The 26919-nt window shown below is 40.2% G+C and overlaps 1 protein-coding gene across 8 annotated transcripts in view; it reads left to right on the forward strand.

Annotated features, from left to right (window-relative positions):
* The window catches only part of utrn (utrophin), a 630893-nt gene extending 609695 nt beyond the window's left edge, over nt 1–21198 (forward strand). For 6 of the 8 annotated variants that reach the window (XM_078556553.1, XM_078556558.1, XM_078556555.1 and 3 more), the window contains 3 exons: nt 1642–1750; nt 12722–12808; nt 20351–20539. In XM_078556553.1, the coding sequence (XP_078412679.1) occupies nt 1642–1750; nt 12722–12808; nt 20351–20451 (297 nt within the window). In that variant the 3' untranslated portion in view covers nt 20452–20539. Of the gene's footprint in view, nt 1–1641; nt 1751–12721; nt 12809–20350; nt 20540–20939 lie in introns of those variants that run through there. The other 2 variants (XM_078556557.1, XM_078556560.1) reach the window with 2 other exon arrangements.
* The last annotated feature ends 5721 nt before the right edge of the window (nt 21199–26919 follow it).

Here is a 26919-nt window from a genome sequence, read left to right on the forward strand (position 1 = left end):
ATCCTCCTCACAACTTACATTCCCACCTAGTTTTGTGTGATCAAGAATGCAGAATAGAATGAGTACAGGGTTGGAAGTTGCCAACAAGACAAGTGAAATTGCAAATTTAAGGAAAACTATTTAAATAACTGATTATCCCTCCTGGCGATAATCTAGAAAAATGACACCAGTGTCATGATATCATCACAAGTGCCATGTCTCCAATGGAATAGTATTCGCAACAATTTAAACTCTGGAAGCAAAACTGATTTTTGGAAGAGGCATTATAAATTGGCTCGTAAAACCTTAAGTAACCTCAGAATAAATCAGTTTTATCATCTCTTTGTTTTATGTTAAAGGGATACAATGCATTTCCATCTAATGTTTTAGAAAGCTCAGAACAAGCTGTCTGGGGTGATATTGCAACTGCCCCCAATTACTTAAAGTTGGTCAGTTGTGTATGTCAGGACTCCACCAAAACTATGTGCAAATGCCTTGCTCAATTAACTTGTATATTCTCAATTACAATCGTGTTGTAGTTTTGAACCTGATGCAAAAAGCAATGTGGCATTGGAGGATGTTGCTGTGGTTGTGCCACATCAAGTTGGCAAATTTGGACTTCAACCACCACCCAGCCAAGATCTTAGCTCCCTTCCCTCCCTTTCTCCCTCCCACAAGATCTTAGCCCAGCTCTTGGTCCGGGCTTGCAGTTAAGCTACAGCATTAACTTCTGCCATGCAGTTCATAACTTTGAGAGTCAGTAGTCAGTACATTGTACCAACCCCAATTATAATCCTGCCAAGTATCTTGTAAGATGTTTCTCAAACATTATAGCCCTTTTGAAAATTAAATCAGTTTTTCTAGTTTAACCTTGTTTGGTTACACTTTCTTTTGGTCATGATCATTGTCCCTTCATCACTTGCATCATCACCAAATTGGTAGGTAGACTACAATCTTCTAGATATTTGCCCCTCTTAGCTGCCTGTGTTGAGGTGCAAGTGTCCCATGGGCGACTTTCAAATCCTTCTACCTGAGGAAAAATTGCTTGTTCCCATACTACGTGACAGAGATTGCAAGCGCAATCTCATTTCCTACCCCTTTTCTCATTCAATCAATGGGATGGAGTTAAAATAACATTTCAAATTCTCTGATAAACATTCAGTTTTAGCTGGTGTTTTGGTTCAACTTTCTTCAAGCAAGTAATTGGGAATGATGCTCCCAGTCTATCACATTATAATCCAGGTGAGACGTGTGGAGTTGGGACCACATAGATCACTGTATTTTATAATGTAAACCATGCAATAATTACTGACAGGAGTCAATAACTTTAAATTATATTAGGGTGCCTGCCCTATTTCCATATGGAGACTAGTATTTTCTCTAACATTAATACACTAACTCATTCGTTACAAAATACTCATTTGGCTTCATTCCCACTGTAGCCTGACTGCTGAAGAAAACTACATAACATGTCCTTCATCTAAGTAAAGAATATGTGTGGACTATAACAAATGTCCCAATGATGACCAATAACCTACCCATATTCTTTAATAACTATTTTATCAAGTACATTCTCCATCCCTGTGAGTCTTGTTAAAATTTATAACAGTAGTATGTTATTATTATTACTGTGTGACTTCTACTGTTGCAATTTCTTTATAGCCGTTAACAGAATCGAAACTGAACGGAGTTACAGCTGTTTCTTCAACTACATCCTTTCAGCTTGCTGAAAATGGTCAAACCTATAATGAGGACTTCAGCTCACAGACAGGTTAGTGATGAATGAAAAGATTCACATGAAAATAAATGCAAGTACCCCTTAACCCACAGATAAGTTAAAAAACCTGTTACCAGTATGGTACATAATTGTACCTGACATGAATATGAAGTATTGAACAGTAAAAAGCCAAACGGTCCATCTAGCTAACCCCATCATGATGCACAATCATCTCTATCAAGGAATTCTATTCGAAGCATTCAAAGAAAAGGTAGTATTGCTTCTTCCTTCTCCCCAAAGGTTAATGGAAAGAAGCTCCAAAGTTTATTATTCATTCTTAAAGGTGGTTATTTGATACAGCATGACATTTCATGTCCCTGGAATGCTGGAACAATGGTGTTCCATAGAGTATTCAATCCGCTGAGTCTATTTTTTGTCACCCTTTAGAACATAAGAGCAGGAGTAGGCCATTTGGCCCCTCGAGTCTGTTCTGCCATTCAATAAGATCGTGGCCGATCTGCTTGTGTTTCAAATTCCATATTCCCAATTACCCCCAATAACCTTTTATTCCTTTGCCAAACAAGAATCTATCTACCTCGGCCTTAGAAATATTCAATGACCCCGCCTCCACCGCATTCTGAGGGAGAGTGTTTCAAAGTCGCACAACCTCCTGAGAGAAAAAAATTTCTCCTCATCTCTGTCTTAAAAAGGCAACTCCTAATTTTAAAACAGTGCCCCTTAGTTCTGGACTCACCCACAAGAGGAAACCTCCTTTCTATGTCCACTTTGTCAAGACCATTCAGGATCTTATATACTCCAATCAAGTCACCCCTTACTCTTCTAAACTGCAGTGTGTCCAACCTTTCATCATAAGTCAAACCACTCATTCCAGGTATCAACCTGGTAAACCTGCTCTGAACTGCCTCCAACACATTTACATCCGTCCTTAAGTAAGAAGACCAAAACTGCACACAGTATTCGAGATGTGGCTTCACCAATGCCCTGTATAACTGAAGCGTAACATCCATACCTTTATGTTAATTTCCTCTTGTATTAAAGTATAGCATTCCATCAGCCTTCCTAATTACTTGCTATACCTGCATACTAACTTTTTGTGACTCGTACCAGAACACCTGAATCTCTCAGCACCTCGGAATTCTGCAGTCATTCTCTGTTTAAGTAATGCTCTGCTTTTTTATTCTCTGCCGTTTTTTATATTCTGACCAATCATCTGTCCTGTCACTCATCATTGCGCAGTTATATGCTTTTACATTATGTTTGATGCTTTCCTTAATTTCTATAGTTAACCAGGGATGGTGGGTCCACCCCTTAGAATTTTTCTTTACAGTAGGAAAACGGATTCAGCTGAGTTAACTGAATGAAGACTTGGAGTTTGGTGAGAGGGGGGGTTCAGTGAAGAGGGGGAAGGCGGTGTTTGTTTCCTTTTTCTGTCCTTCTCACCCTGTAGGAATTGGTTCTTGCTCTACTACTGGGAAAGGAACTAGCTGTTTAGTGAGTATTTGATAAGTGGGTAAGCTCTATCCTATCCCTAAGGTTTAAAATAGTACACAAATTGATGGTAAAGTTAATAAAATACATAAAGAGCAATATAAATAAGTGATTAATATAATTAAGTAATTATTTAAAACACATTAAGGATGGCAGGACAGGTGATGTGTCAAGGCTCCAACATATGGGAGCTCCTGGATAACCATTGTGATCCAGGGCACACACATCTGCAGTAAGCGTTTATGGCTTGAGGAACTTCGGCCCAGAGTCTCAGCTAGAGGCTGAGCTACAGACTCTGTGACACATCGGGGAGGGGGATGTTACCTGGATGCTTTGTACCAGGAGGCAGTCACACCAGTTAGGATAGGGTCTTCTGATTTGGTCAGTGGTCAGGGACAGAAGGGTGTGACTGTGAGTGAGGCCCAGAGGACAAGAGTGCAGGAGCCTCTGCAATTGTCCAATAGATTTGAGATTCTCTCAGCTTGTTTGGATGAGAGTGCGGGCTGCAGGATGGATAAGCAAACTAACTATGGCACCATGGCACGGGAAGCCATTCAAGTGGGGGGAGCAAAAAGGAACGTAGTGGTAGTATGGGACAGTATAGTGAGGGGGATTGGCACTGTTCTCTGTAGCAAAGAGCGAGAGTCCAGATGGCTGTGTTGCCTGCTCAGTGCCAGGGATCAGGACATCTGCCCAGGGCTGGAGAGGAACTCGCATTGGGAGGGGGAGGATCCAGTTATCATGGTCCATGTAGGCACTAATGACATAGGTAGAACTAGGAAAGAGATTCTGCATAGAGAGTATGAGGAACTAGGCACAAAATTGAAAAGCAGAACCTCAAATGTTGTAATCTCTGGAGTATTACCTGAGCCACATACAAATTGGCATAGGGTGCTTAAAATTAGAGAGATGAATACGTGGCTCAAAGACTGGTGTGGGAGAAGTGGGTCCTGGTTTGTGGGGCACCGGCATCAGTACTGGGGAACGTGGGGGATGTACCGTTGGGACAGCCTATACCTGAACTGGTCTGGGATCAGTGTTCTTGCGAACCGTATTACTCGGGAAGTAGACAGAGTTTTAGACTAAATAGTGGGGGGCAAGGGAACAAATGTGCAAAGATGTGGTATATCAAAGAATAGAGACAAGGTAAGAGAGAAAAATATTAATATGGGAAATGAGGGTCAGAGAATGGCAGGAAGGGACAGAGAGAAAAAAACCTAAGAATGCCCAAAGAATCAAGACTAAATGTTACAAGGATAACAGACTAAGCTAAAGACTTTGCATCTGAATGCATGGAACGTTCGTAACAAAGTAAATGAATTGATAGTAAATAAAATCTGATAGCCATTATGGAGACCTGGCTGCAAGATGACATGGATTGAGTCCTGAATATTGAGGGGTGTATGACTTTCAAGAAGAATAGGAAGCTAGGTAAAGGTGGAGGGGCAGCACTGTTAATCAAGGATGGCATTTGTACAATAGTTAGAGATGACCTTGGTTCAGGACATCAGGACGCAGAATCTGTTTGGGTGGAGATGAGAATAGTAGAGGAAAGAGGAGGTCACTAGTGGGAGTGGTCTACAAGCCCCCTAATAGTAACCACAATGTAGGACAAAGTATACAAGAAGAAATATTGGGTGCTTGTGATAAAGGGACTGCAATAATCATGGGTGACTTTAATCTACATATAAACTGGAAAAATCAGATTGGCAGTAGTAGCCTGGATGAGGAGTTCATAGAATGCTTTTGAGATAGTTCTTAGAGTAGCACGTTCTGGAACCAATCGGAGAGCATGTTATATTAGACCTGGTATTGTGTAATGTGACAGGATTAATTAACAACCTCAGAGTAAAGGCACGCCTAGGTAGCAGCGACCATAATATGATTGAGTTTTATGTCCAGTTTGAAAGAATTGGGTCTAAGACTAGTATTTTAAACTTAAATAAGGGCAACTATGTGGGCATGAAAGCTGAGCTAGCTGAAGTTACCTGGGATACTAGGCTAGAGGACAGATCAATAGAGAAGCAGTGGCAGAAATTTAAGGGGATGTTTCAGAATATTCAGAATAAGTATACCCCTGCTATAAAGAAAATTTCTGAAGGGAGAACCACCATCCGTGGTTAACTAAAGAAATTAGGGAAAGCATCAAACTTAAAGAAAAAGCATATAACTGCGCAAAAATGAGTGGCAGGTCAGATGATTGGTCAGAATATAAAGAATGGCAGAGAATGACTAAAATGTTAATCATGAGAAAGAAATTAGAGTATGAGAGGAAGCTAGATAGAAATGTAAAAACAGATAGCAAGAGTTTCTGCAGGTATTTAAACAAGAGAAGAGTGGGTAAAGTGAGTGTTGATCTCTAGAGAGAGAGAATGAGGAGTTAATAGTAGATAATAAAGAAATGGCAGATGAAATGAACAAATATTTTGCTTCTGTCTTCATTATAGAGGATACAAAAAACATTACAGTCATAACTGTAAATCAGGAGGTGGAGGGGAAAGAGGAACTTGGTGAAATTACAATCATTGGGGAAGCAGTACTAAGCAAACTGATGGAGCTGTGGGCTGACAAGTCTCCGGATCCAGATGGACTTCATCCTAGGGTCTTAAAAGAGGTGGTTAATGAGGTAGTTGATGCATTGGTGTTAATTTTCCAAAATTCCCTCGATTCTGGAAAGGTTCCATCAGACTGGAAAGTAGCAAATATAACCCTTCTATTCAAGAAGGAAGAGAGGAAGAAAACAGGAAACTATAGGCCAGTTATCTTGATATCTGTAGTGGGGAAGGTATGAGAGTCGATCATTAAAGAGGTTGTAGCTGGGCGCTTAGAAAAACTCAAGGTAATCAGGAAGAGTCAGCATGGTTTTGTGAAAGGGAAATCATGTTTAACCAATTTATTGGAGTTCTTTGAAGGAGCAACATGTGCAGTGGATAGAGTGGACCCTGTAGACATACTGTACTTGGATTTCCAGAAAGCATTTGATAAGGTGTCACATTAGAGGTTATTGCAGAATATAAAAGTTCATAGTGTAGGGGGTAACATATTAGCCTGGATAGAAGATTGGCTGGTTGTCAGAAAACAAAGTATGCATAAATGGGCCTTTGTCTGATTGGCAGGATGTGACGAGTGGAGTCCCGCAGGGGTCTGTGCTGGGGCCTCAACTTTTTCTAATTTGCATCAATGAGTTAGATGAGGGGAGCAAAGGCATGGTGGCTAAATTTGCAAACAACATAAAGATAGGAAAGTATGTTGTGAAGACAGATATAGATAAGTTGAGTAAGTGGGGAAAAATCTGGTAGATGGAGTAAAATGTGGGATAATGTGAAGCTGTTCACTTTGGCAAGAAGAATAAAAAGGCAGAGTATTACTTAAACAGAGAACGATTGCAGAATTCTGAGGTGCAGCGGGGTCTAGGTGTTCCTGTGCATGAGTCACAAAAAGTTAGTATGCAGGTACAGCAAGTAATTAAGAACGCTAATGGAATGCTATTCTTTATTACGAGAGGAATTGAACATAAAAGTATGAGTGTTTTGCTTCAATTATACAGGACATTGGTGGACCGCCTCTGGAATACTGTGTGCAGTTTTGGTCTCCTTATTTAAGGAAGGATGTAAATACATTGGAGGTGGTTCAGAGGAGGTTTACTAGATTGATCTCTGGAATGAGCAGATTGTCATATGAGAATAGTTTGGACAGGCTGGGCTTGTTTCCACTGGAGTTTAGAAGAGTGAGGAGTGACTTGATTGAAATGTATAAGATCCTGAATAGTCTTGACAAGGTGGACGTGGAAAGGATGCCTCCTCTTGTGCGTAAGTCCATAACTAGTGGGCACCTGTTTTAAAATTAGGGTTGCCCTTATAGGACAGAGATGAGGCGGAATTTTTCTGAGAGTTGTGTAACTTTGGAACTCTCTGCCTCAGAAGGCGGTGGAGATGGGGGTCAGTGAATATTTTTAAGGCAGAGGTAGATAGATTCTTGTTAGGTGAGGGAATCAAAGGTTATTGAAGGTATTTGGGAATATGGAACTCGAAACACAAACATATCAGCTATGAGCTAATTGAATGGCAGAGCAGGCTTGAGGGGCTGAATGGCCTACTTCTCCTATTTCGTATGTTCAAATATACTTATTCAGAATATTCTGAAATATCCCCTTAAATGTCTGCCAATGCTCCTCTATTGATCTATCCTCTAGTCTAGTATCGCAGATCACGTCAGCTAGCTCAGCTTAGAAGCCCACATTGTTTGCCTTATTTATCCCATTCATAACCATATGTAAAGGTGAATGAACCTAGCCATCTCACTGCATATTTTAATTGGAAATCATGATGCTACAAATTGCCTGAATCCCAGAACAGAAGCATATTCTATTTTCCCTCCTTGCACAAGGGTTTTTCTGTTTTTGAATGATGCTATGCTACAGCTCACTGGCACTGAAACATCGTGCTGGACATGGCTCAATCCAATGTTCCTTTTAGTGGCACTTAACAGCCTCAGTTGCACCACAGTGGAGAAAATTGGAGATCAGGTGACTAATACTGCTCTTACAAACTTTCTAGTAACTGGTTAATGACTAGCTGATATCTGGCTGCAGGCCTCCATGACTTTAACAAGCTGCTTTCATTATCTTTAAAGCACTATTAATTTTTTATGTTTTCAATGTTTTATCTGCAAGTTCTACACATGTGTAGCATTTAGGTGCTTTGCTTTCTTAGATCTTTACTGGTCAGGGTTCTGAATGTAGGCTCTTTAAAAAGAATCTTATTTGGACCTGATAGAAAACCAAGTCAGAGTTTCCAGTCTGGAGGACGACAGAGAACTGTTATGACCTAGCAAATGATGTGTGCCAGGCGGACCAAATCCATGAGGGGAACTTGGTCGAGTTATCACAACGCTTTTGCAATTTGTATTTAGTATGAGGTATATGCACTGAATTCAAAAGTAGTAAATCCAGCAAGAACTTTAGAGGTTTTAAAAATTAAAATTAAAAAATTTATTAATAAAATAACAGATGTCAAGCATCTTAAGACTACAATTACTACTATAAAAACTCCTAAAATTCCTAATTAACCTGACTCCCAGTTATACTCCTTTTAAGGCAACGGTCCATTTTAGATTTAAAACAAACTCAGCAAGTTAACATAATACCCTGGACAGTGGAATTCCAGATTGCTTTTCTCCAGCTTCAGTTTTGTTAGATAGCAGACTTATGCGCAAATGTTGGAGGCTTCATTAAGGCTATTTCACACACTCCTGTTAGATCTCACATGGCCTTCTGACACATAACCTTTCATTCTCCTTTATATATGCTTCTGTCTTTTTAATATGTAAATTATATTGTTCCATATGTCTTTGAAACTGTATCTTCCTCATAATATAAAACTTCCATGTTGCCACTATATATTGTCAGTAACCTTTGGGAAAAATAAACACATTCCTTAGCCTTGCTTATCTGGCTAGTTGTAAACAGACCAAGATCCCTTTGAAACCCAAATATCCCTTCATTTATCTAAAAATGCAAATTCCATTCACACCTTACATACTAAGCCAACATCCATGTTTACTCATTAGCATGTCAAGCACTAGCTTCTTTTGATGATTTAAAGCTTGCAGTCTGTTTGACTACAAAATGTAATTAAATCACACACACGCCCAACTATACCTACCCCCATAAACCTACTTCACAATAAAACAGAAAAATATTATGAAAAAAATGTTAGTTTCATGACAGCACTGCATTCACATTTAAACCACAGGATAATTAGTTGGACTTTTCAACTTCCTCTCTATTTTGATCAGCTGGAATCTAACATATATGTAACCTACTGAGAATGCTCATATAGAATCATAAAATATAGTATAGCACAGAAGGAGGCTATTCAGCCCATCGAGTCTGTGCTGGCTCTTTCAAATTACAATCTAGGCTCTCATGCCCACATGTCCGTCCTTGGCCTGCTGCAATGTTCCAGTGAAGCCCAACGCAAACTGGAGGAACAGCACCTCATCTTCCGATTAGGCACTTTACAGCCTTTCAGACTTAACATTGAGTTAAACAACTTCAGACCATGAACTCTCTCCTTCGTCCTCACCCCTTTTTTATCCCCTTTTTTCAATATTCATTTTTATTTTTTAGTTTTTATTTTTGTTAAAAGTTATGATAGTAATTTGTAGCCATGTGTGTATGTTTAACTTGTGTAAATTAATAAATGTCTCGTGTAAGTTGGTATAAAAACCTCTCGAGAACTGGTGGTCTGATTCTTGAATTTAGAGCTGCCTCTCAAACATTCCGCTTAAACTATAGTTTATGAAAGTTTTTTAAAGTTTCCCTCTGGTATTTTTAAATAATTCAGCTTTACCAACTGCTGGGTAATAACAATTGGGGGCCCGTCCGGGATAAAAATATTTCCAATTCCTTGATTGGTTTGGAGTTGGTGAATCTTAAGGTTACGAGTACAAGAGGCACTTTGAATTCAGGAGTTGGTGAGGTATTTTAGAAGTGGTGAGAATGCAAGATGGCTTTGGCAATTGCTAGGACTTGTCTGGGAGTAGAAGAGATAACGCTGATTGGGTTGGACAAAATAATCAAAAGTAAGTTAACAGAGTTGACAGATAAGTTAAAATTGGGGTTACCTACGAGGGCTAGGAAATCAGATGTAATTAAGAGTATAATGACACAGCATCTACAGTTGGAAGTGAAACCTGAGACTAGTGGGTCACAGCTGGAGGTAGTGAGACTTCAGTTACAAATGAAGATGCTTGAATTTGAATAAGCAAAGGATCTGAAAAAGCTTGAATTAGAAGCAAAGGACAGAGAAAAATGGTTTTAAAAGGGAATTAGAAATTGTGAAGGAGGAAAGAGAAAAAAAAGAGAGAATTCGAACTGAAAATGTTGGTAGTTAAAAAAGAGATGCCAATAGGTGAGGAAGGACTCATCTCCAGAGTAGAACCCAGAGGAGAGGTGTTTAAATTTGTACAAGCTCTTCCAAAGTTTGAGGAAAAAAGATATTGAAGCATTCTTTATTTCATTTGAGAGGTTAGCTAAACAGTTGAAATGGCTACAGGAAAACTGGATGTCCAGTTATTATTACAGTCTAAGTTGTTAGGTAGGGTGCATGAGGTATATGCTCGCTATCAGAAGAAATGTCGGTGAATTATGACGTGATGAAAAAGGCTATTTTGAGTGCATTTGAGTTGGTTCCTGAATACAGGCAGAAATTTAGGAATATGAGAAAACAACCTGGGCAAACTTAAGGTAAAAGCAAAATACTGTGGATGCTGGAAATCTGAAACAAAAAGAAAAATAGAAATGGCTGGAAAAACTCAGCAGGTCTGACAGCATCTGCGGAGAGGAACACAGTTAACATTTCAAGTCTGTATGACTCTTCATCAAAACTGAGGGAAAATAGAAATGAGATGAAATATAAGCTGGTTGGGGGGGGTGGGACAGGTAGAGCTGGAGAGAGGGCCAGTGATAGGTGGAGGCAAAGAAGAGATTGCCAAAGATGTCATAGACAGAAGGACAAAGGGGTGTTGACGGTGGTGATATTAGCTATGGAATATGCTAATGATGACATTAAGGATAAAAAGCAGGATGAGCAAGTGACAGATAGCCCTAGTGGGGGTGGGGTAGGGGGAAGGGATCGAAAGCTAAAAGGTGGAGATAAAGCAAAGAATGGAAATACATTTAAAAATAATAGAAGTAGAGGAAAAGAAAAACTTATATTGAGTTTTAAAGAGCAAAACAAAGTAATTTTGACCAGTGGACATGGGCTTTAAAAGTAGAGACAACCTATGTACCTCTTAGGAAAGTAATTCTTTTGGAAGAATTTAAAGATTCAATCCCTTCGGTAGTTAGAACTCATGTGAAGGAACAGAAGGTTGGTTCTGTAAGACAAGCAGCAGAGATAGTTAATGATTATGAGTTAGTTCATAGAGCTAAACCTTTTTTTCGTCACCCTTTCAAATTGGAAAAGGATAAAAATTGGGAAGATGGAAGGAAGGCAGGTAGTCAGGGAAGAGGAGGAGTAGCTGGAAGTCCCCAGGAAGTTTTTTCTCAGAATAAAAAGGAAGATGCTGAAGATAGAAGTGACATTCGAAAATTGAGGTGCGTTCATTGTAATAAAGTGGGGCACACAAACTCAGGAAAAATCTGTTTGAAATTTTGGGGTACAGAAACGCTCTGAAAGTACTAGCTTTGTTACCAGTACTAGGTGATTCATTAAATGCAAGATTTAGTGGGCCTTACAAGATTGAAAAGAAACTGAGTGAAGTAAATTATTTAATAAATATTCCAGATAGAAGAAAGAAGCAGAGGGTGTATCTTGTAAATATAGTTATGTTAATGCATCTGGTAATGTAATAGTGTAATAAATATAGGAGATAGTGTGAGATGAATTATTAAAATGAAGCCGTCTTTTAGAATTATGACGATTCATTTTTCGATAAGGAGGGGAATGTCATGAAGCTATTAATGTATATAACGTTATTGGAATTTTTTTTTAAAATAGAGGGTTAGCCTGTGGGTGTGTCTTAATTGGATTAAAGCCAGCTAGTCTAGGTGCTTTGATGTGTACTAGTTTTGAGAGGTAAGAGAGGGACAGTGCATTTGCATTTTGTTGAATAGAGCATTAAAGAAGGGGAGTGAAATCTGGCACCTAACTAGCAGAGACCAAGCAATGTTTATATTACTAATAAAATTGTTACTATGAAAGGGGTTTTATTGGTAGGAGAGGTGGAGTTCAAAGGGGCTGGTGATACAGTGAGAATTTACATTCAGTGAGATGTGCTGTGTATAACCGATAGCAGTTCTGTGTGTACAGAGCAGAGACAATGTAAGACAAAAGCCTGTAAGCCTCCCACTGTGTCTGCAAAGTGAAAGGAACATCATTTTGAATTTGTAAGGTGAAAATGCTTTGCGTGGTGTCTGCTACCACAGAAAGTAGTTGAGGCCAAAACATTGTATGTTTTCAAGAAGGAATTAGATATAGCTCTTGGGGCGGAAGGGATCAAAGGATATGGGGAGAAAGCGGGAGCAGGCTATTGAGTTGGATGATCAGCCATGATCATAATGAATGGCGGAGCAGGCTCGAAGGGCCGAATGGCCTACTCCTGCTCCTGTTTTCTAAGTTTCTATGCTTAAAGTCTATGGCTTGCTGTTGCCTTAGTGGAGATTAGTTTGGGAATTTGTTAAAAGTTATGATAGTAGTAATTTGAAATGTGTATATGTTTAACTTGTGTAAATTAATAAATATCTCATGTAAGTTGATATAAAAACCTCTCGAGAACTGGTGGTCTGATTCCTGAATTTAGAGCTGCCTCTCAAACATACCACTTAAAATATAGGTTATGACAGTTGTTTAAAGTTTGCCTCTGGGGTTTTTAAATAACTCAGCTTTACCAACTGCTGGGTCATAACAATAGTAGGTGCAATTTTTTTTTCTCTTTAAATTAAAGGTAGTCAGAATCACTTTTGTATGATGACTTTCTGATTTTCTTGATTTCTGATTGTGTTGTTTTCAGATGACTTATTGATTCCACCCCAGGACACAAGTACAGACCTCACAGATGTCATGGAGCAAATCAATAGCTCTTTTCCAGTTTGCAGCCGTAAGTACACTGATAATTGTGCTCTATTGATTAAGCTTGATTTGTAGTTCTATTACCGTTTTTCTTGTACATGTTAGAAATTACTTAATGCTAAAATCTTCATAACCATGTCATGCTTTGTATGAATTAATTGACTACATCTGCCCTCACTAGCTGAAGAAACTTATTTCAGAAGGAAAGGAGGAGTGTTAAGCCAGACTTAATACAGTCTTCAAACCGTAGCACATGTGAATAAAGTTCTTGGCTGTGTAGTTTCTTCCAGGTGCACTATACCTGAACATAGCTAACATAAAACAATTTGAGACCTGACTTTCCATCACATAGATGGAAGGCTGAATGCTAAAGTATCCGATAAAAAGTTGCAAAATTGCACCTCTGGTGCTGAATTGTTTACTGTACGTCTAAAATAATATGATCCTAGTTAGCAAGGCCTTCATATTAATCATGTCAGGCCAACTGAGTTAATATAAATTGAAAATTCATAGAACACAGGTTGCATATGTCATGGAAGAATTTATTAGTGAGCAAAACAGTGGCGTCTAAATGTCACTCAGATTCCAAATATATGATAATTAGCGCACAGTCCTTGATGATTTGCCACAGGTGTAAGTTAGAAGCTGTTAAGCGAAGGCATGTGTTGCTATGTAATTAAGCAGGAGCATTCCTCATGTTTGGCAGATCTAAACAGATGTTCCACTATTTAGAAGTTACATAGACATAGTCACCCACCTCACTGTAGTTTGTTTTGCTTTTAGTTTCTTCCTTTCAAATTTAATTTGATTGTTGTCTATTTTGCTATTGCACTCGGGTTTTGTTCCCAAAAGCTCCCTTCACTGTTGTGGGTCAAATCCCTGGAACTCCCTCCCCAACAGCATTGAGGGTGTACCTACACCACATGGACTTCAAGAAGGTGGTTCACTACCACCTTCTCAAAGGCAATTGGGGATGGGCAATAAATGCTGGTCTAGCGAGCAGTGCCACATCCTATGAACGAAAAAAAGCTGCATTTTCACTTTAGTTTTCTCTGTCGCCCGTAGACAGATGCCACTAAAAGTGACGTCTCTCTTAGCTGCTACATTGTCAGTTTGGACGTTTTAACAATTGTTTTGGCAGCTTTTAAGTGAAATTCTGAAGTAATCTGGGCTCAGTGCCTGATTCTTTGAAGATAATACATTAGAAACCAGAGATATTTGATGAGTCAATAAAGGTATATTTTTCTAGTTTTAATCTGTCTTTGTTTTCTTGCCCTGGTTTGTCACTGTTAGTTATTTGGAATTTCTATTCAGCAATGTTGTTGAGTGATTTTTGTCGGGCATAAAATTTAAACAAAATTTATGGTAACATTTTAATGAGCAAGATGTAGACTGTCTTCATAAAGTATACAAAAATACATATTTTTTAAACAAAGTACCCCCATCCACTACCAGTGGCAGGACCTTCAATAGTTTCAATTCTATTCTCCTAAACCTCTCTATCTCTTCTCCTCTTGCCACCTTCTAAGAATGTGTCTCTCATACTAAGCTTGCAGATGCTTCTGTTCATATTCAGGAAAGGTTTCTTTTCCAGTTGGAATGTTCCTTGTTAAAGAAATTCAAGTTGATTTTTTGCATTTACACTTGTAATCTACCAGCCTCCAACATAGACGAATCTCCATGATGACAGCAGTTTTGTTCCTTATATGCCTTTAACTCCTTTTGTGTCAAGCTTCCCAGTGGAGTTTTTCTGTAGCCTGCAATAAATTATTAGCACAAATTATTTTTAAACTGAATATCAAAAAATGTGAAATTTTTGTAACAATCTTTACCTCAACTAGAGAAATTATTTCAAGAAAGCCTTATGTAGACACAGATAATCTTTAGCATAATTGTGTGGCACATTTTGCCTGTTGCTTCCAGTTGATTTTTAATTTTTTTTATTAGATGTGCATGCAGCATTTATTGCCCATTCCTAACTGGCCTTAAGAAGGTGCTGGTGATCTTATTGCAATCAGCCTGTAGGTGACAAGCACCCTGATGTGATTTAGTAGTAGGAACAGAGTAAAGGCCATTTGTGTCCTTAGTAACTTCCTGCTCGCATCTCTATAACTTGTTTTTAGAGTCTTAGAATCATTACAGCATAAAATGAGGCCATTCAGACCGTCAAGTCCATGCCGGCTCTCTGTAAAGCTATCCAGCCAGTTCCGTTATCCCATTCTTTCCCCATAGCCTTGCAGGCTTATTTCCCTCGCGTCCATTATTTCCTGATTTATACTTTGTCCTGCAGTGAGGCAGCTCCTCGGTGCCCTATAGATGACTCCCATCCGTGACTTCTTCCCGTTGCTATCCCTTATTTCCGCCCAAGCTAATTCCACGTCACGATCTATCGCACCTATATCACTACTCACCACCCCATTAACAAAGCTACCCCACCTCCTTTTCCTTTTTGCCTATTTTTCTAGAATGTCAAATACCCTTGAATATTGAGTTCCCAGTCTTGGTCACCCTGCAACCACGTTTCTGTAATAGCTATCAAGCCATATGTATTTATTTCTATTTGAGCCGTCAACTCATCTATCTTGTTACAAATGCTGCATACATTCAGATAAAGAGCCTTAAGCTTTAATTTTATACCATTATTACTCATTCTGGTTCTAATTTCTGCTGCACTCTTCTGCTTATATTTTCTGCCCCTTCCTGTCACACTTTGATTATTGTTCGCCTCTTTACTACCCTGTACCTCTGCTCTCTCAATTATTTTTGATTTTCTAATCTTCCCTTCAATTGAACCCTCCCTCTCCCCCCCCCCCCAATTAGTTTAAAGCCCTATCTACAACCCTAGTTATACAATTCGCCAGGACACTGGTCCCAGCATGGTTCAAATGAAGCCCGTACCAACAGAACCTCTCCTTCCCCAGTACTGGTGCCAGTGCCCCATGAATCGGAACCCATTTCTCCCACACCAATCTTTGAGCCACACATTTACCTCTATACACCAATTTGCATGTGGCTCAGATAGTAATCCAGAGAGTATTACCTTTGTGGTTCTGCTTTTTCAATTTAGCCCTGAGCTGCACATAATCCCTCAGCAGAACCTCTTTCCTAGCCCTACCTATGTCGTTGGTTCCTACATGGACCACGACAACTCGATCCTTCCCCTCCCACTCCAGGTTCCTCTCCAGCCCAGAAGAGATTTCCTAACCTTGGCACCAGGTAGGCAACACAGCCTTCGGGACTCTGTCTTTGCTGCAGAGAACAGTGTCTATTCCCCTAATAATGCTATCCCCTATTACTACTACATTTCTCTTTTCTCCCCCCACTTGAATGGCACTCTGTACCACGGTGCTGTGTTAGTTCACTCACCCCCCTGCAGTCTGCGCCCTCGTCCACACTGGGAACAAGAACCTTGTACCTATTGGACAAGGGCACTGGCTGAAGCTCCTCCATAGCTAAATTCTGGATCCCCATACCTGGCACACTCGCAGTCACACCCTCCTGTCCCTGACCACGGACCAGATTTGACGTAATTAATCTAAGGGGTGTGACTGTCTCCTGAAACAGTATCCAGGTAACTCTCCCCCTCTCTGATGTGTCACAGTGTCCGCAGTTCGGACTCCAGCTCATCAACTCTGAGCTGTAGTTCTTAGAGCACCGTGGATCGGACCGGCACCCACCAGTGCCCACATACTACAGCTGCAACACATCGCCTGCCCAGTCATCTCTATTCTATTTAATTAATTAATTTGGATGTTAAATATTTTAAAAGTGAATTTCTTAACTGTACTCTTCAGCTGTAATAATGTCTCCTGATTTGAACTACTTGGTCAATCAAAAGAGACACAGAAGAGAGACCCACCAATCACCTACCTGTTTTCCTTTGATGTCACACTTCAGCTCTGACAGGTAGAAGCAGGTTGAAGGGGCCTCTCTGCCACCGCTGCCCTTCTCATGCAAGTCCGCTCTCCTCGAGTGCTCCCGGCTCTCCTCTCGCTGTTTTAAAGTATGAAACTCCCGGCTCTCCTCTCGCTGTTTTAAAGTATGAAACTCCCGGCTCTCCTCTCGCTGTTTTAAACTGTAAAAATCGCGGCTCTCCTCTCGCTGTTTTAAAGTATGAAACTCCTGGCTCTCCTCTCGCTGTTTTAAAGTATGAAACTCCCGGCTCTCCTCTCGCTGTTTTAAACTATAAAAATCGCGGCTCTCTTCTCGCTGTTTTAAGCTGTGGTAGTAAGAGATGGGGTGGGTTCTATTCGGGCAAGATGTATGCTTAGAGGTGCAAGGCAAAGCTAGAATATTTAACAAGTACTTTGTATCAGTTATAACTGAGGAAGTGGATGCTAACAAAATATCAGTCACAGCAGAGATAATAGGCGCAATTAAAATTGATAGGCAAGATGTATCAGGAAACCTGGCTACGCTTAGAGCAGATATGTCACCTGGTTGGATGCCTTGGATCCCAGGTTGCTGGGTGTGGGAATAGTAGAAATGTTTGCCATTATCTTCCAATCTTCACTAGAAACTGAGTTGTGCCAGAGGAGGTGAGTGGCCAATGTGACATCCTTATTTCAGAAAGAATGTGAGGAGAGACCTACCAATTACAGGCCAGTTAGTTTAACATCAATAATGGGTAAGCTTTTAGAAACAATAATCAGGGGGAAAAAAAAACTAACAGGCACTTGGAGAGCTTTGAGTTAATTCAGGAGAGCCAGCATGGATTGGTACAAGGGTGATCATGCTTGACTAATATAATTGCAATTTCTTGATGAAGTAACAGAGAAGTTTAATGCAATAGATGTTGTCCAAATGAATTTTAAAGCTTTTGACAAAGTAGCACATAAAAGGCTAATTAACAAAATTGAAGCTCGTGGAGTATTAGGGTCAGTGTCAGCTTGGATGAAAAATTGGTCTAAGGACAGATAAGTGAGTTCTGGTAAATGGTCATTTTTCAGACTGTAAGGTGCTTGACAGTTGTGTTTCCCAAGGGTCAGTACTGGGACCACTTCTCTTTTGAAAAACAAGGGGTCCTAACTTAAGGTTGTGGTTGCATTCCTGAAAATCACAACTTTAAGTGAAATTAATTCGTGAATCATGGGCTCCCAAAGGAATCAATTTTAAAGCCAGATTTAGGCTTCTTTGGACATTTCTTGCCCAGAAAAACTAATGTACAAGTTGAAATACTGTACTGAAGATATGTAATACTGTACATTCCCAGTGCAAATAACTTGAAAAATAAAATAAATCACTAAATATAAAAGAAATTCAATACATGATGTAATTTTTTAAAATTATACTCACCAAAGTAGTAATTTTAGGTTGACCAGGCTCCATCTAGTGGCAGAAATTGATCAGTGCAGGAAGCTGCTGGAATCCTGGGACTACCCGCACCGACTAATTATTGCCACTAGATGGAGCCCAGGAGCTTCAGAACCGGAGCCTGCAGTGAAGCCAGGGGCAGAGCAGCTAAAACAGACCCCGGAGAGAGCAGAGGGCGGGAGGCAGGCTGCAGAGCAATGCCCAGGGAGGGGGGGTGGTTGGAGGCAGGCAGCAAAGCAACGCCAGAGTGCAAGGCAAGCCAGAAAGCAACGTCGGGAGGGAGGGGGGTAGATGCCAGGGATTGGAGGCTGGAGAGTAATGCCTGGCCGGGTGGGTAATGCTGAGAGACAAGGGCAGCAGCGGGGGAAGAGGGATTGGGGGCGAGAGCGGAAGTTCTGCCGGAAAGATTTTATGCACGGACTTTTATGCAAAAGAGGAAATCTGTTAAAGTGAAACTGGCAGCATTAAATGGACATACTGACACTACTTCATTAACAACGCTAAAGTGATATGACGTTAAGTGAGTCGACGTTAAGCAGGGACTCACTGTATATAAATAACTACTCTCTCTTTATGTAGCAACTGCATGTCCGACAGTTGCTTATCCTATCATATGCCATATCATCACAAGGGGGCAAGGAAAAGTGGCAGGCACCACTTCAGCCAGTATGGGGATTGAACCCTTGCCACCAGTGTAGCCAAATGAGCTTACCAGATGTTGGAACACTCAGCAAAATTTCAAAAAAATTGCTGAAGATTCCAAACTTGGAGGTGTAGCAGACAGAGAGGATGATAACAATCAACTGCAACAGGTCAAGAATAGGCTAGCAGAATGGGCAGACAAGTGGCAGATGGAATCTAATTCAGAGTAGTATGCAGCATTGCATTTTGGCAGAAGGGAGAAGGAACCTCCATGGCACTCCATCTATGGCAAGTGTATCCCTCCTTAGATAAGGAGACCAAAACTGTACACAATATTCCAGGTGAGGTCTCACCAAGGTTCTATACAAGTGCAGCAAGACATCTTTATTCCTGTACTCAAATCCTCTTGTGACGAAGGCCAACATACCATTTGCTGCCTTACTTGCTTGCTGCACCTGCATATGCTAACTTTTAGTGACTCGTGAACAAGGACACCCCAGGTCCCTTTGGGCACCAGCACTTCCCAACCTCTCTCCATTTAAGAAATATTCTGCCTTTCTATTTTTTCTACCAAAGTGAATAACTTCACACTTATTTACATTATAGGAGAGGAAATATAGACTTAATGGCACAGTTCTATAGAGGGATAAACCTGCGGGTTCATGTTCATAGAACTTTGAATGTGGCAGGACATATTGAGAGAGTAATTAACACAAGCGTATGGTATCTTGGGCTTCAGAAATAAAGAGGTATTGAGTACAAAAGCAAGGAAGTTATGTTGAACCTTTATAAAGCTCTGGTTAGGCCACAACTAGAGAATCACATCCAGTTTTGGTCACCGTACTTTGAGGGATGTGAGGGCCATTGAGTGGGTGGAGAGGTGATTTACCAGAATAGTTCCAGGAATTAGAGATTTCAGCTACAAAGTTAGTTTGGAGAAGCTGAGGTTGTTCTCCACAGAGCAAAGAAGATTGAGGTGAGATTTTATAGAGCTGTACAAGATTATGATGTGTGTGGATCAAGTAGACATTAGCTGATGGTACAGTGCACAGGAGACACCGATTTAAGGTTTGGGGCAAGAGGTTCAGGGCAGATATGAGGCAGAAACCTTTTTAGGCAGCAAGTGGTAATGACCTGAATTCGCTGTGTATGAGGATGGTGGAAGTGGAGATGATTGGTGATTCCAAATTGGATGGATACTTGAGGGAAATAAACCTGCAAGGCTATGGGGAAAGAATGGGATAACGGAACTGACTGGATAGCTTTACAGAGAGCCGGCATGGACTCGGGCTGAATGGCCTCCTTTTGTGCACTGTAATGATTCTGTGACTCTAAAAGGAATTACTTCTGAACCCACTTCTTGCAGTGTGCTGCACCATATAAACTTGAAACCAGCAGTGAACAATAGAACCCGATCGAGCATGACTCTTTGTTATGATGCCATCAGTGCTCCCCATTGATTTAGAATCAGAAAGAGAATGTTTAAATGAATTACATTTCTTTGAAATTGGGTTTTTATAAGAGACCTTGATGATGATGCACCCTCTCATTCACTTTACAGTTTACACCACTTTTACTAATGTCTGGTTTTTCCTTCCTCCCACATAAATCACAGCAAGTTTTACTACAAGGCAACAGGTAAGAGTTTTTGCATGTGTTACATATAAGAAATTAGATTTCTTGTGTGGGGTTGAAAGAGAGGGGGAAGACTGGTAAGATGCTGTCGTTTGCCCAATTTCATCCAGGTCACTGAGTTGAGGTTCCCTCACAGTAGGAAAGAGTAAATGAAGGGCAACTCTCAAAGTAAATCGTTTGAAAACATACCACTCCCTGCATGGCATTATAACAGGCCAGGAATGGACCATTCTCACTTCCCCCGACCTGCAAGCTATAATGTTGGAGCAATTATTTGGGGATTGTGGTGTTGTGGTGGGGGGTGGCATTTTGCATCTTCTGATTGCTGAAACAAAAATATTATTCAATATGAAAAACTGTAAACCGTGTCCTGAAGTTTGGTTTCCCTTACCTGGAGTGCATGAATTTGGTGAACTGTTGGGTTTTTACAAATTGCCAGATTTTCACGACTTTTCCTGATGGGATTTGAATCCATGACCTCCGGATAGTTAACTCCAACATTATAACCACTATACTACATAACTTTAATTGATTGCTAACCTGTAAATGTGTTCTTCTACATCTCACAGGTAATGATGTAACAACATTCCATACAGCAGACGCTTGCATTGAGACAACTACTTCCTGTAATGACCAGCAGCAGTTGTGAATAATAAGGAAACTGAATGGGACCTTCAAAGAATTATCAGTTCCACCAATTTGTCTCATTGAAGGAGCTTACCTCTGGAGAGCCAGCAACTAGTAGTTTTGACTATTGTCTGTTCCTCTTTGCTTCTTTTACTATGCAATTGTAAAATAATGAAGTATAAAATGTTGGACTCTGAAAAATGTGCCATTATTTGTATAAACATGCAGCATTTGGGGAGGGGGATCTTTTTAAAATCACTTTTTACTACTGGTGTTAGAGAATATTGATGGGTCGTTCTCAAACTGTTTGCACATTTTACAGTGTTTTTAAGAAAATGCTACTCTCTCTAACGCCACCCTCTTGGAAAACAGCCTTACAGATGTGTCTCTGAATGTTGGCTGTGTGCCTAAGAACACAGCTTATTTTGAAGTTCTGCCAAAGTCTTGCAAATATGGGAGGGGACGTTTTCTCCTCTACAGTGTGAATTTCTGTGCCCAAACAAATTTTATGAATAGGTGATTATTTTAATGAATTGTAACAATGTAAAGCCATGACCACTTTTCTACCTCAGACCCTCCTTCCTTCAATAATGGTTCTTACGTAATGTATTCCCTGGCATACAAAGCTTTCATTTCATCAAATCAAGTGCCATAAAGGATCCAAATATTTGGTCAGTAGTGACTTGGTGGCATACAATATTATCTTTTGATGCATCCTGTGAAAATTTGAGTATCAGCCCAACATCATACACATGTTAACCCCCTCCCCCCTCCTTAATGATGTGATTCCTGGCCATTAAGTAGGCTGCACCACTACACTATACACTTTCTGATCCTTCTTAGTTCAATAATTGATGTTATATTTTAACATGTAAAGGCAGTGTTGTCTTCTAGCTTAAATCCTTATCACACCTGAAATCACTACACATTTCATTCAAAATAAAGTTCATTTATATAACACAAGAACAGAAAATATCTTCTAATTTTTCTCTGTGTGGCTCCTGCTGTTAATATGGGTTTTTTGTAACATTTGCAATGTTCCCTCGTGGATAAAGCAAGTCTTAACGGCTGTTTACGAACTAAAATCTGCACTGGTGTTAATATTAAACTCCATGTTACTGGTATTGCCCTGAACAATATGAAGCCCTCAGACTTTGTGCTAGCCAGACTGGACACTGAGAAAGCTCTCCATTGTCTCTTGTCAACAAGCTTTAAATTCTGTTAACAGTAGAGAATCTCAATCTGTCGGTCTTTATTTGCCCTTATACTTCATCAAATGGCATGGAGCTACTATTTCATTCCATGACTTATTGTGAACTGCGATTGGAATCAAAAGACTTGTTCAGGAAATTATTGCCAGAGCTGATGATTCGTACCTAATTTAATAATGGCATGAAATGGTAACATTAATGTCAGGACAGTAAAGACAATAGGCAGGAAATTGATTGAATGGAATACAAACTATCAGTCTACTCTCAATCAAAGTGATGGAAGGTGTCATTGATAGCACTATCAAGTGACACATACTCAGTCATAGCTTGGTCACCGATGTTCAGTTTGGGTTTCATCAGGGACACTTGGCTCCTGACCTCATTACACTCTTGGCCCAAACATGGACAAGAGAGCTGAATTCCAGAGGTAAGTTGAGGTGTCATTTGACCAAGTGTGGCATCAAGGAGCCCTAGAAAAATTGAAGTCAATAGAAATAACGAGGAAGATCTCCACTGGTTGGAGCCATACTCGAGAAAATGGTTATGGTTGTTGGAGGTCAAACATCTCAGTGCAGGATATTTCCCTAGGTGCAACCATCTTCCGATGATATACCAATGACCTTCCCTCCATCATAAGGTCAGAAGTGAAGATGCTCACTGATGATTTAACGGTGTTCAGTGCCAATTGCAATTGCTGAGATACTAAGCAATCCATGCCCATATGCAGCAAGACCTAGACAGCATTCACTTTGGCTCAACTGTGACACAAACTTTACTTACCACCTATGTGCCAGGCAATGGCCAACTCCAACAAGAGAGAATCTAACCATCTCCCCTGGACATTCTACGATATTGTCATTGCCAAGACTGCACCATCAATATCCTGGGGATGATCATCGACCTGAATCTTACCTAGTGCAGGAGTTTTGGATAGATTCCAATTGGCGTCAACCCAACTCACTGGTAATTAATTTTAATTCCCGGGTTTTGAACAGGACTTTAAACCCACAAGGTAAGGCGAGACTCTTCAGATAGTGAATTCAAAGAAGTTTTTTTCAAATAAAAATATAAATGCATATGGAGTTGTAATATAGAATGAAGTTATAATACAAAATTAGTTAATCATACATCCATACAATTAAACCTTATAGCTTTCATTGTCTCCTTTCTACATTAAAATAATTTCAAGTACATAACCCAAACATGGAGTATAATTATGCATAAGACCTCTACAGCTTGCAGTGGGTGATCAGTTCCATGAAAGCGTGTATCAGAATATGGCTAGCTAACCGTGGCTCTGGAGATTTAACCCTTAGAGAAGGTTAAAGACCTTACACTAGTTTCTTTAGCTGCTTTGTTAGCTTCTGCATTACCTTCACCGTAGGGTTGTCCCTGTTTATGGGCAGCTAAGATTGACTACGATTTTTAAGTGCTGTCCAGATCTTTTTCCACAAAGAAACATGAATGAAAGGTTTGCCTTGTGGTACAGTGTGGATTTTTGTGATATAGAAGGAGAGTTAACATGGCATTGATGACAACGGCACTATCGGACCAAATATTTACTGTTTGATTAGAAGTTTCTCAGATGGCTGTTAAGAGGGCAAGTGTCTCTGCATACTGGGAAGAGTGTTAGTACATGGTCTTTTAATAATTCTTCCTGGTAGTATTACAGCATAGCCTGTGTGTGGTGATCCTTCACTGTGGTAGGAGGAGCCATCTAAATACACACCTGGAACATCTTTGGTCCCTTCATCACAAAAACAGAAATACCTGGAAAAACTCAGCAGGTCTGGCAGCATCGGCGGAGAAGAACAAAGTTGACGTTTCGAGTCCTCATGACCCTTCAACAGAACTAAGTAAAAATTGGAAAGGGGTGAAATATAACCGGCTTATATTTCACCCCTCTCCTATTTTTACTTAGTTCTGTTGAAGGGTCATGAGGACTCGAAACGTCAACTTTGTTCTTCTCCGCCGTTGCTTTCAGACCTGCTGAGTTTTTCCAGGTATTTCTGTTTCTGCTTTTGTTTTGTATTTCCAGCATCCGCAGTTTTTTGTTTTTATTTTGGCCCCTTCATGACTGGATGTGATTCAAAGTCAATTAGAGGAAATGGACACTTGTGAGAACCTCCGTCATCACCCAACAAATGAGGCAGTAAAGTCATCTCTCTCGTCAATGTCCGTGTGCAATAATTCCAGTGTCCACTTACTCAATCGTTGTGATGAGACTAATGAATTTCCAGGTTTCATCAATAAATTCAATGCTGCAAATCTGTGATTTATGTAAAATGGTGCATTCTCAAAACGTAGTTACGTTCACATGCAGAGTACAAAGTTTATGCCCCTTCCAGAACACATGACGCAAACGCAATCAATTGCAACTTTTCAGAATGTCCCTGGCAAATGCAGTTAAACTGTTGAAGCGACCTCTAGATGGAACGGTTGAGTAGGATCAGGTGTTATAAGACTAGTAACCTGAATAACTGTCATTTTAAGTGTTGTTACAGCTGTGGCATTTCTTCCAGCTTGGCTGAATATTGTCACCTTTAACTTTTAAAAGTTGTACAACGGCTTTGCCAGTTCAGCAAAGTTTGGAATAAAGTTTCTCTGATGACTGACCAGATCCCAAAATGATCGGAGGACCAGTTTTGGATGTAGGGGCCGGTAGTCTGAATAGTTTCTACTTTGAGGGATTCCGATGAAACTCCCAATTAGCTTCTTTAAACAATTGAACTTCTCGTGGATTAACTTTCAAACCTACCTGAGCTAGGATCGTAAGCAATTCATCCAATAGGAACAAACGTTTGATCAGTTTCAGTTGCCGATAGGATGTCGTTGATATATTGCACCAGGCAGATCTAGAAAAGTCTCTCAAAATGACTGCCATTTGTTTGAGAAATATTGTAGGAGTATATTGTGGAATCCCTGTGGCAAACAAGATCTGCTGAGTTTTTCCAGGTAATTCTGTTTTTGTTTTGGATTTCCAGCATTCGCAGTAGTTTTTTGTTTTTAGTTCGAGTGTAACTCTGATCTTCAGATGTGAAAGCAAATTTGTACTGATCCCTTTTTAAATCGCCAAAATCCATTAGAGATATCTAGGGTAGAAAACACTTGGAACCAACTGAGACCTTTGACAAAAGAATGAAGATTTCTCGCAAAGAGGTGAACAGGCTCGTGTTTCAGAACTAAGTTTACAAGAATCGATAATTAACCTCCAACTACCATCAGCTTTTTTTTACAGACCAAATAGGTGAGTTAGTTGCGAATGTGCCTTGCCTTACAACACCCTGCTTGATGAGGGACTGAATTGTTTCTGATATGAGTGATTTCCTTAGGAATTGGATACTGTTTAACAAAGGCATGGGTGTTTCTGTTAATAGTCTCCCCCTTTCATTCGCCCACAATTATGTTTGCCTGGAGCAAAGACAAGGCGTTTCTGAATTAACTGTTCCACTTGGTCATTATCATGTTTAGGGGTTCGAACGAACCAACCTTTTTAATTGCAAACGCAAACTGAACATCTGAGATTACTACAGTCTTTTCATTTTCTGATCCAAACCACAAACAGTTATGATTATAATCAATAATCGCACCGTACTGAACAAGCACATCTGTTCCCGATATCCCCATTTCTATCTTTATATCCGTATACACTGGTTCATCAACTACACAAGTGAGACTTCCCAATCGGAGTTCAGTAGCCTTTCCTATAAACGCTCATTGTTCACTGCCATCATATCCTCTTAATTCTGTACACCCCTTGCCTGCTGCGTGGTCGCATTGAGCATATGAGGTGTGGATGATTGCGACTGCAGAACCCGTGTCAATTAACATATTCTGTTGCCAGTCCCCATCAAAAACAGCAGGAATGACTGATCTTGAATCGCAATCACATCGGAACCCCAGTACCCACCATTCGAAGTGGTGCAGACGCTTTCTTTGGGACCCGTTTGTTGGTGAGTATTATTATTATTGGGTATTACTCACCGCTCCTGTCAACAAACTGATTTTTAATGAAGGTAAACATCTCCATTTCCTTTTCCACTTGTGTCATTTCATCCCCCATTTTCGAGTCGATCAAATCAGAGTGGTTTTGGTTTGGTCCTGAAGAAGGCACCCCCCTCCAATCCAGCAACTACCAGATAGGCCAGTTGAAGAGGAGAAGTTACAATCCCCGACCACACAGCCACCACAGAGACTCAGGCTTCCTTTAACTGGTTTTATTCAAGCATATGCAAGGGAGCCGCAATCATTCCTAGGAATGAAGACCCAGCTCCCAGATTGATTACATTTCAATACTTTTGTACTTTTTCTTATCATAACACATTTGAGTACATTTGAGTACATCCAATCGGTAACCGACACACCGGTCCCATGCTAACTCTATCCTATTGAGTACATAAACATGTGATTTTGCTAACCAATTATTCTAAAGGATGTATACATAATTATATTATCCAATCAGAATTAAAACGTGTACGCAAAGACCTTGGTTCTCTCAATTCAAGACTTTGTGTTTCATCAAAGCCCCCTCTTTGTCCATTGTATGTCTTCCCAAATCTAAGCTAAAACCATCTGCTTCCCTATGTGAGAGGAGAGTACATCTAATCTAATTTCACCCCTCTCCTAATATTACTCAGTTCTGTTGAAGGGTCATGAGGACTCGAAACGTCAACTCTTTTCTTCTCCGCCGATGCTGCCAGACCTGCTGAGT

Source organism: Cetorhinus maximus, chromosome 14 (genome assembly GCF_964194155.1).
Source record: "Cetorhinus maximus chromosome 14, sCetMax3.hap1.1, whole genome shotgun sequence".
Lineage (NCBI taxonomy): Eukaryota > Metazoa > Chordata > Chondrichthyes > Lamniformes > Cetorhinidae > Cetorhinus > Cetorhinus maximus.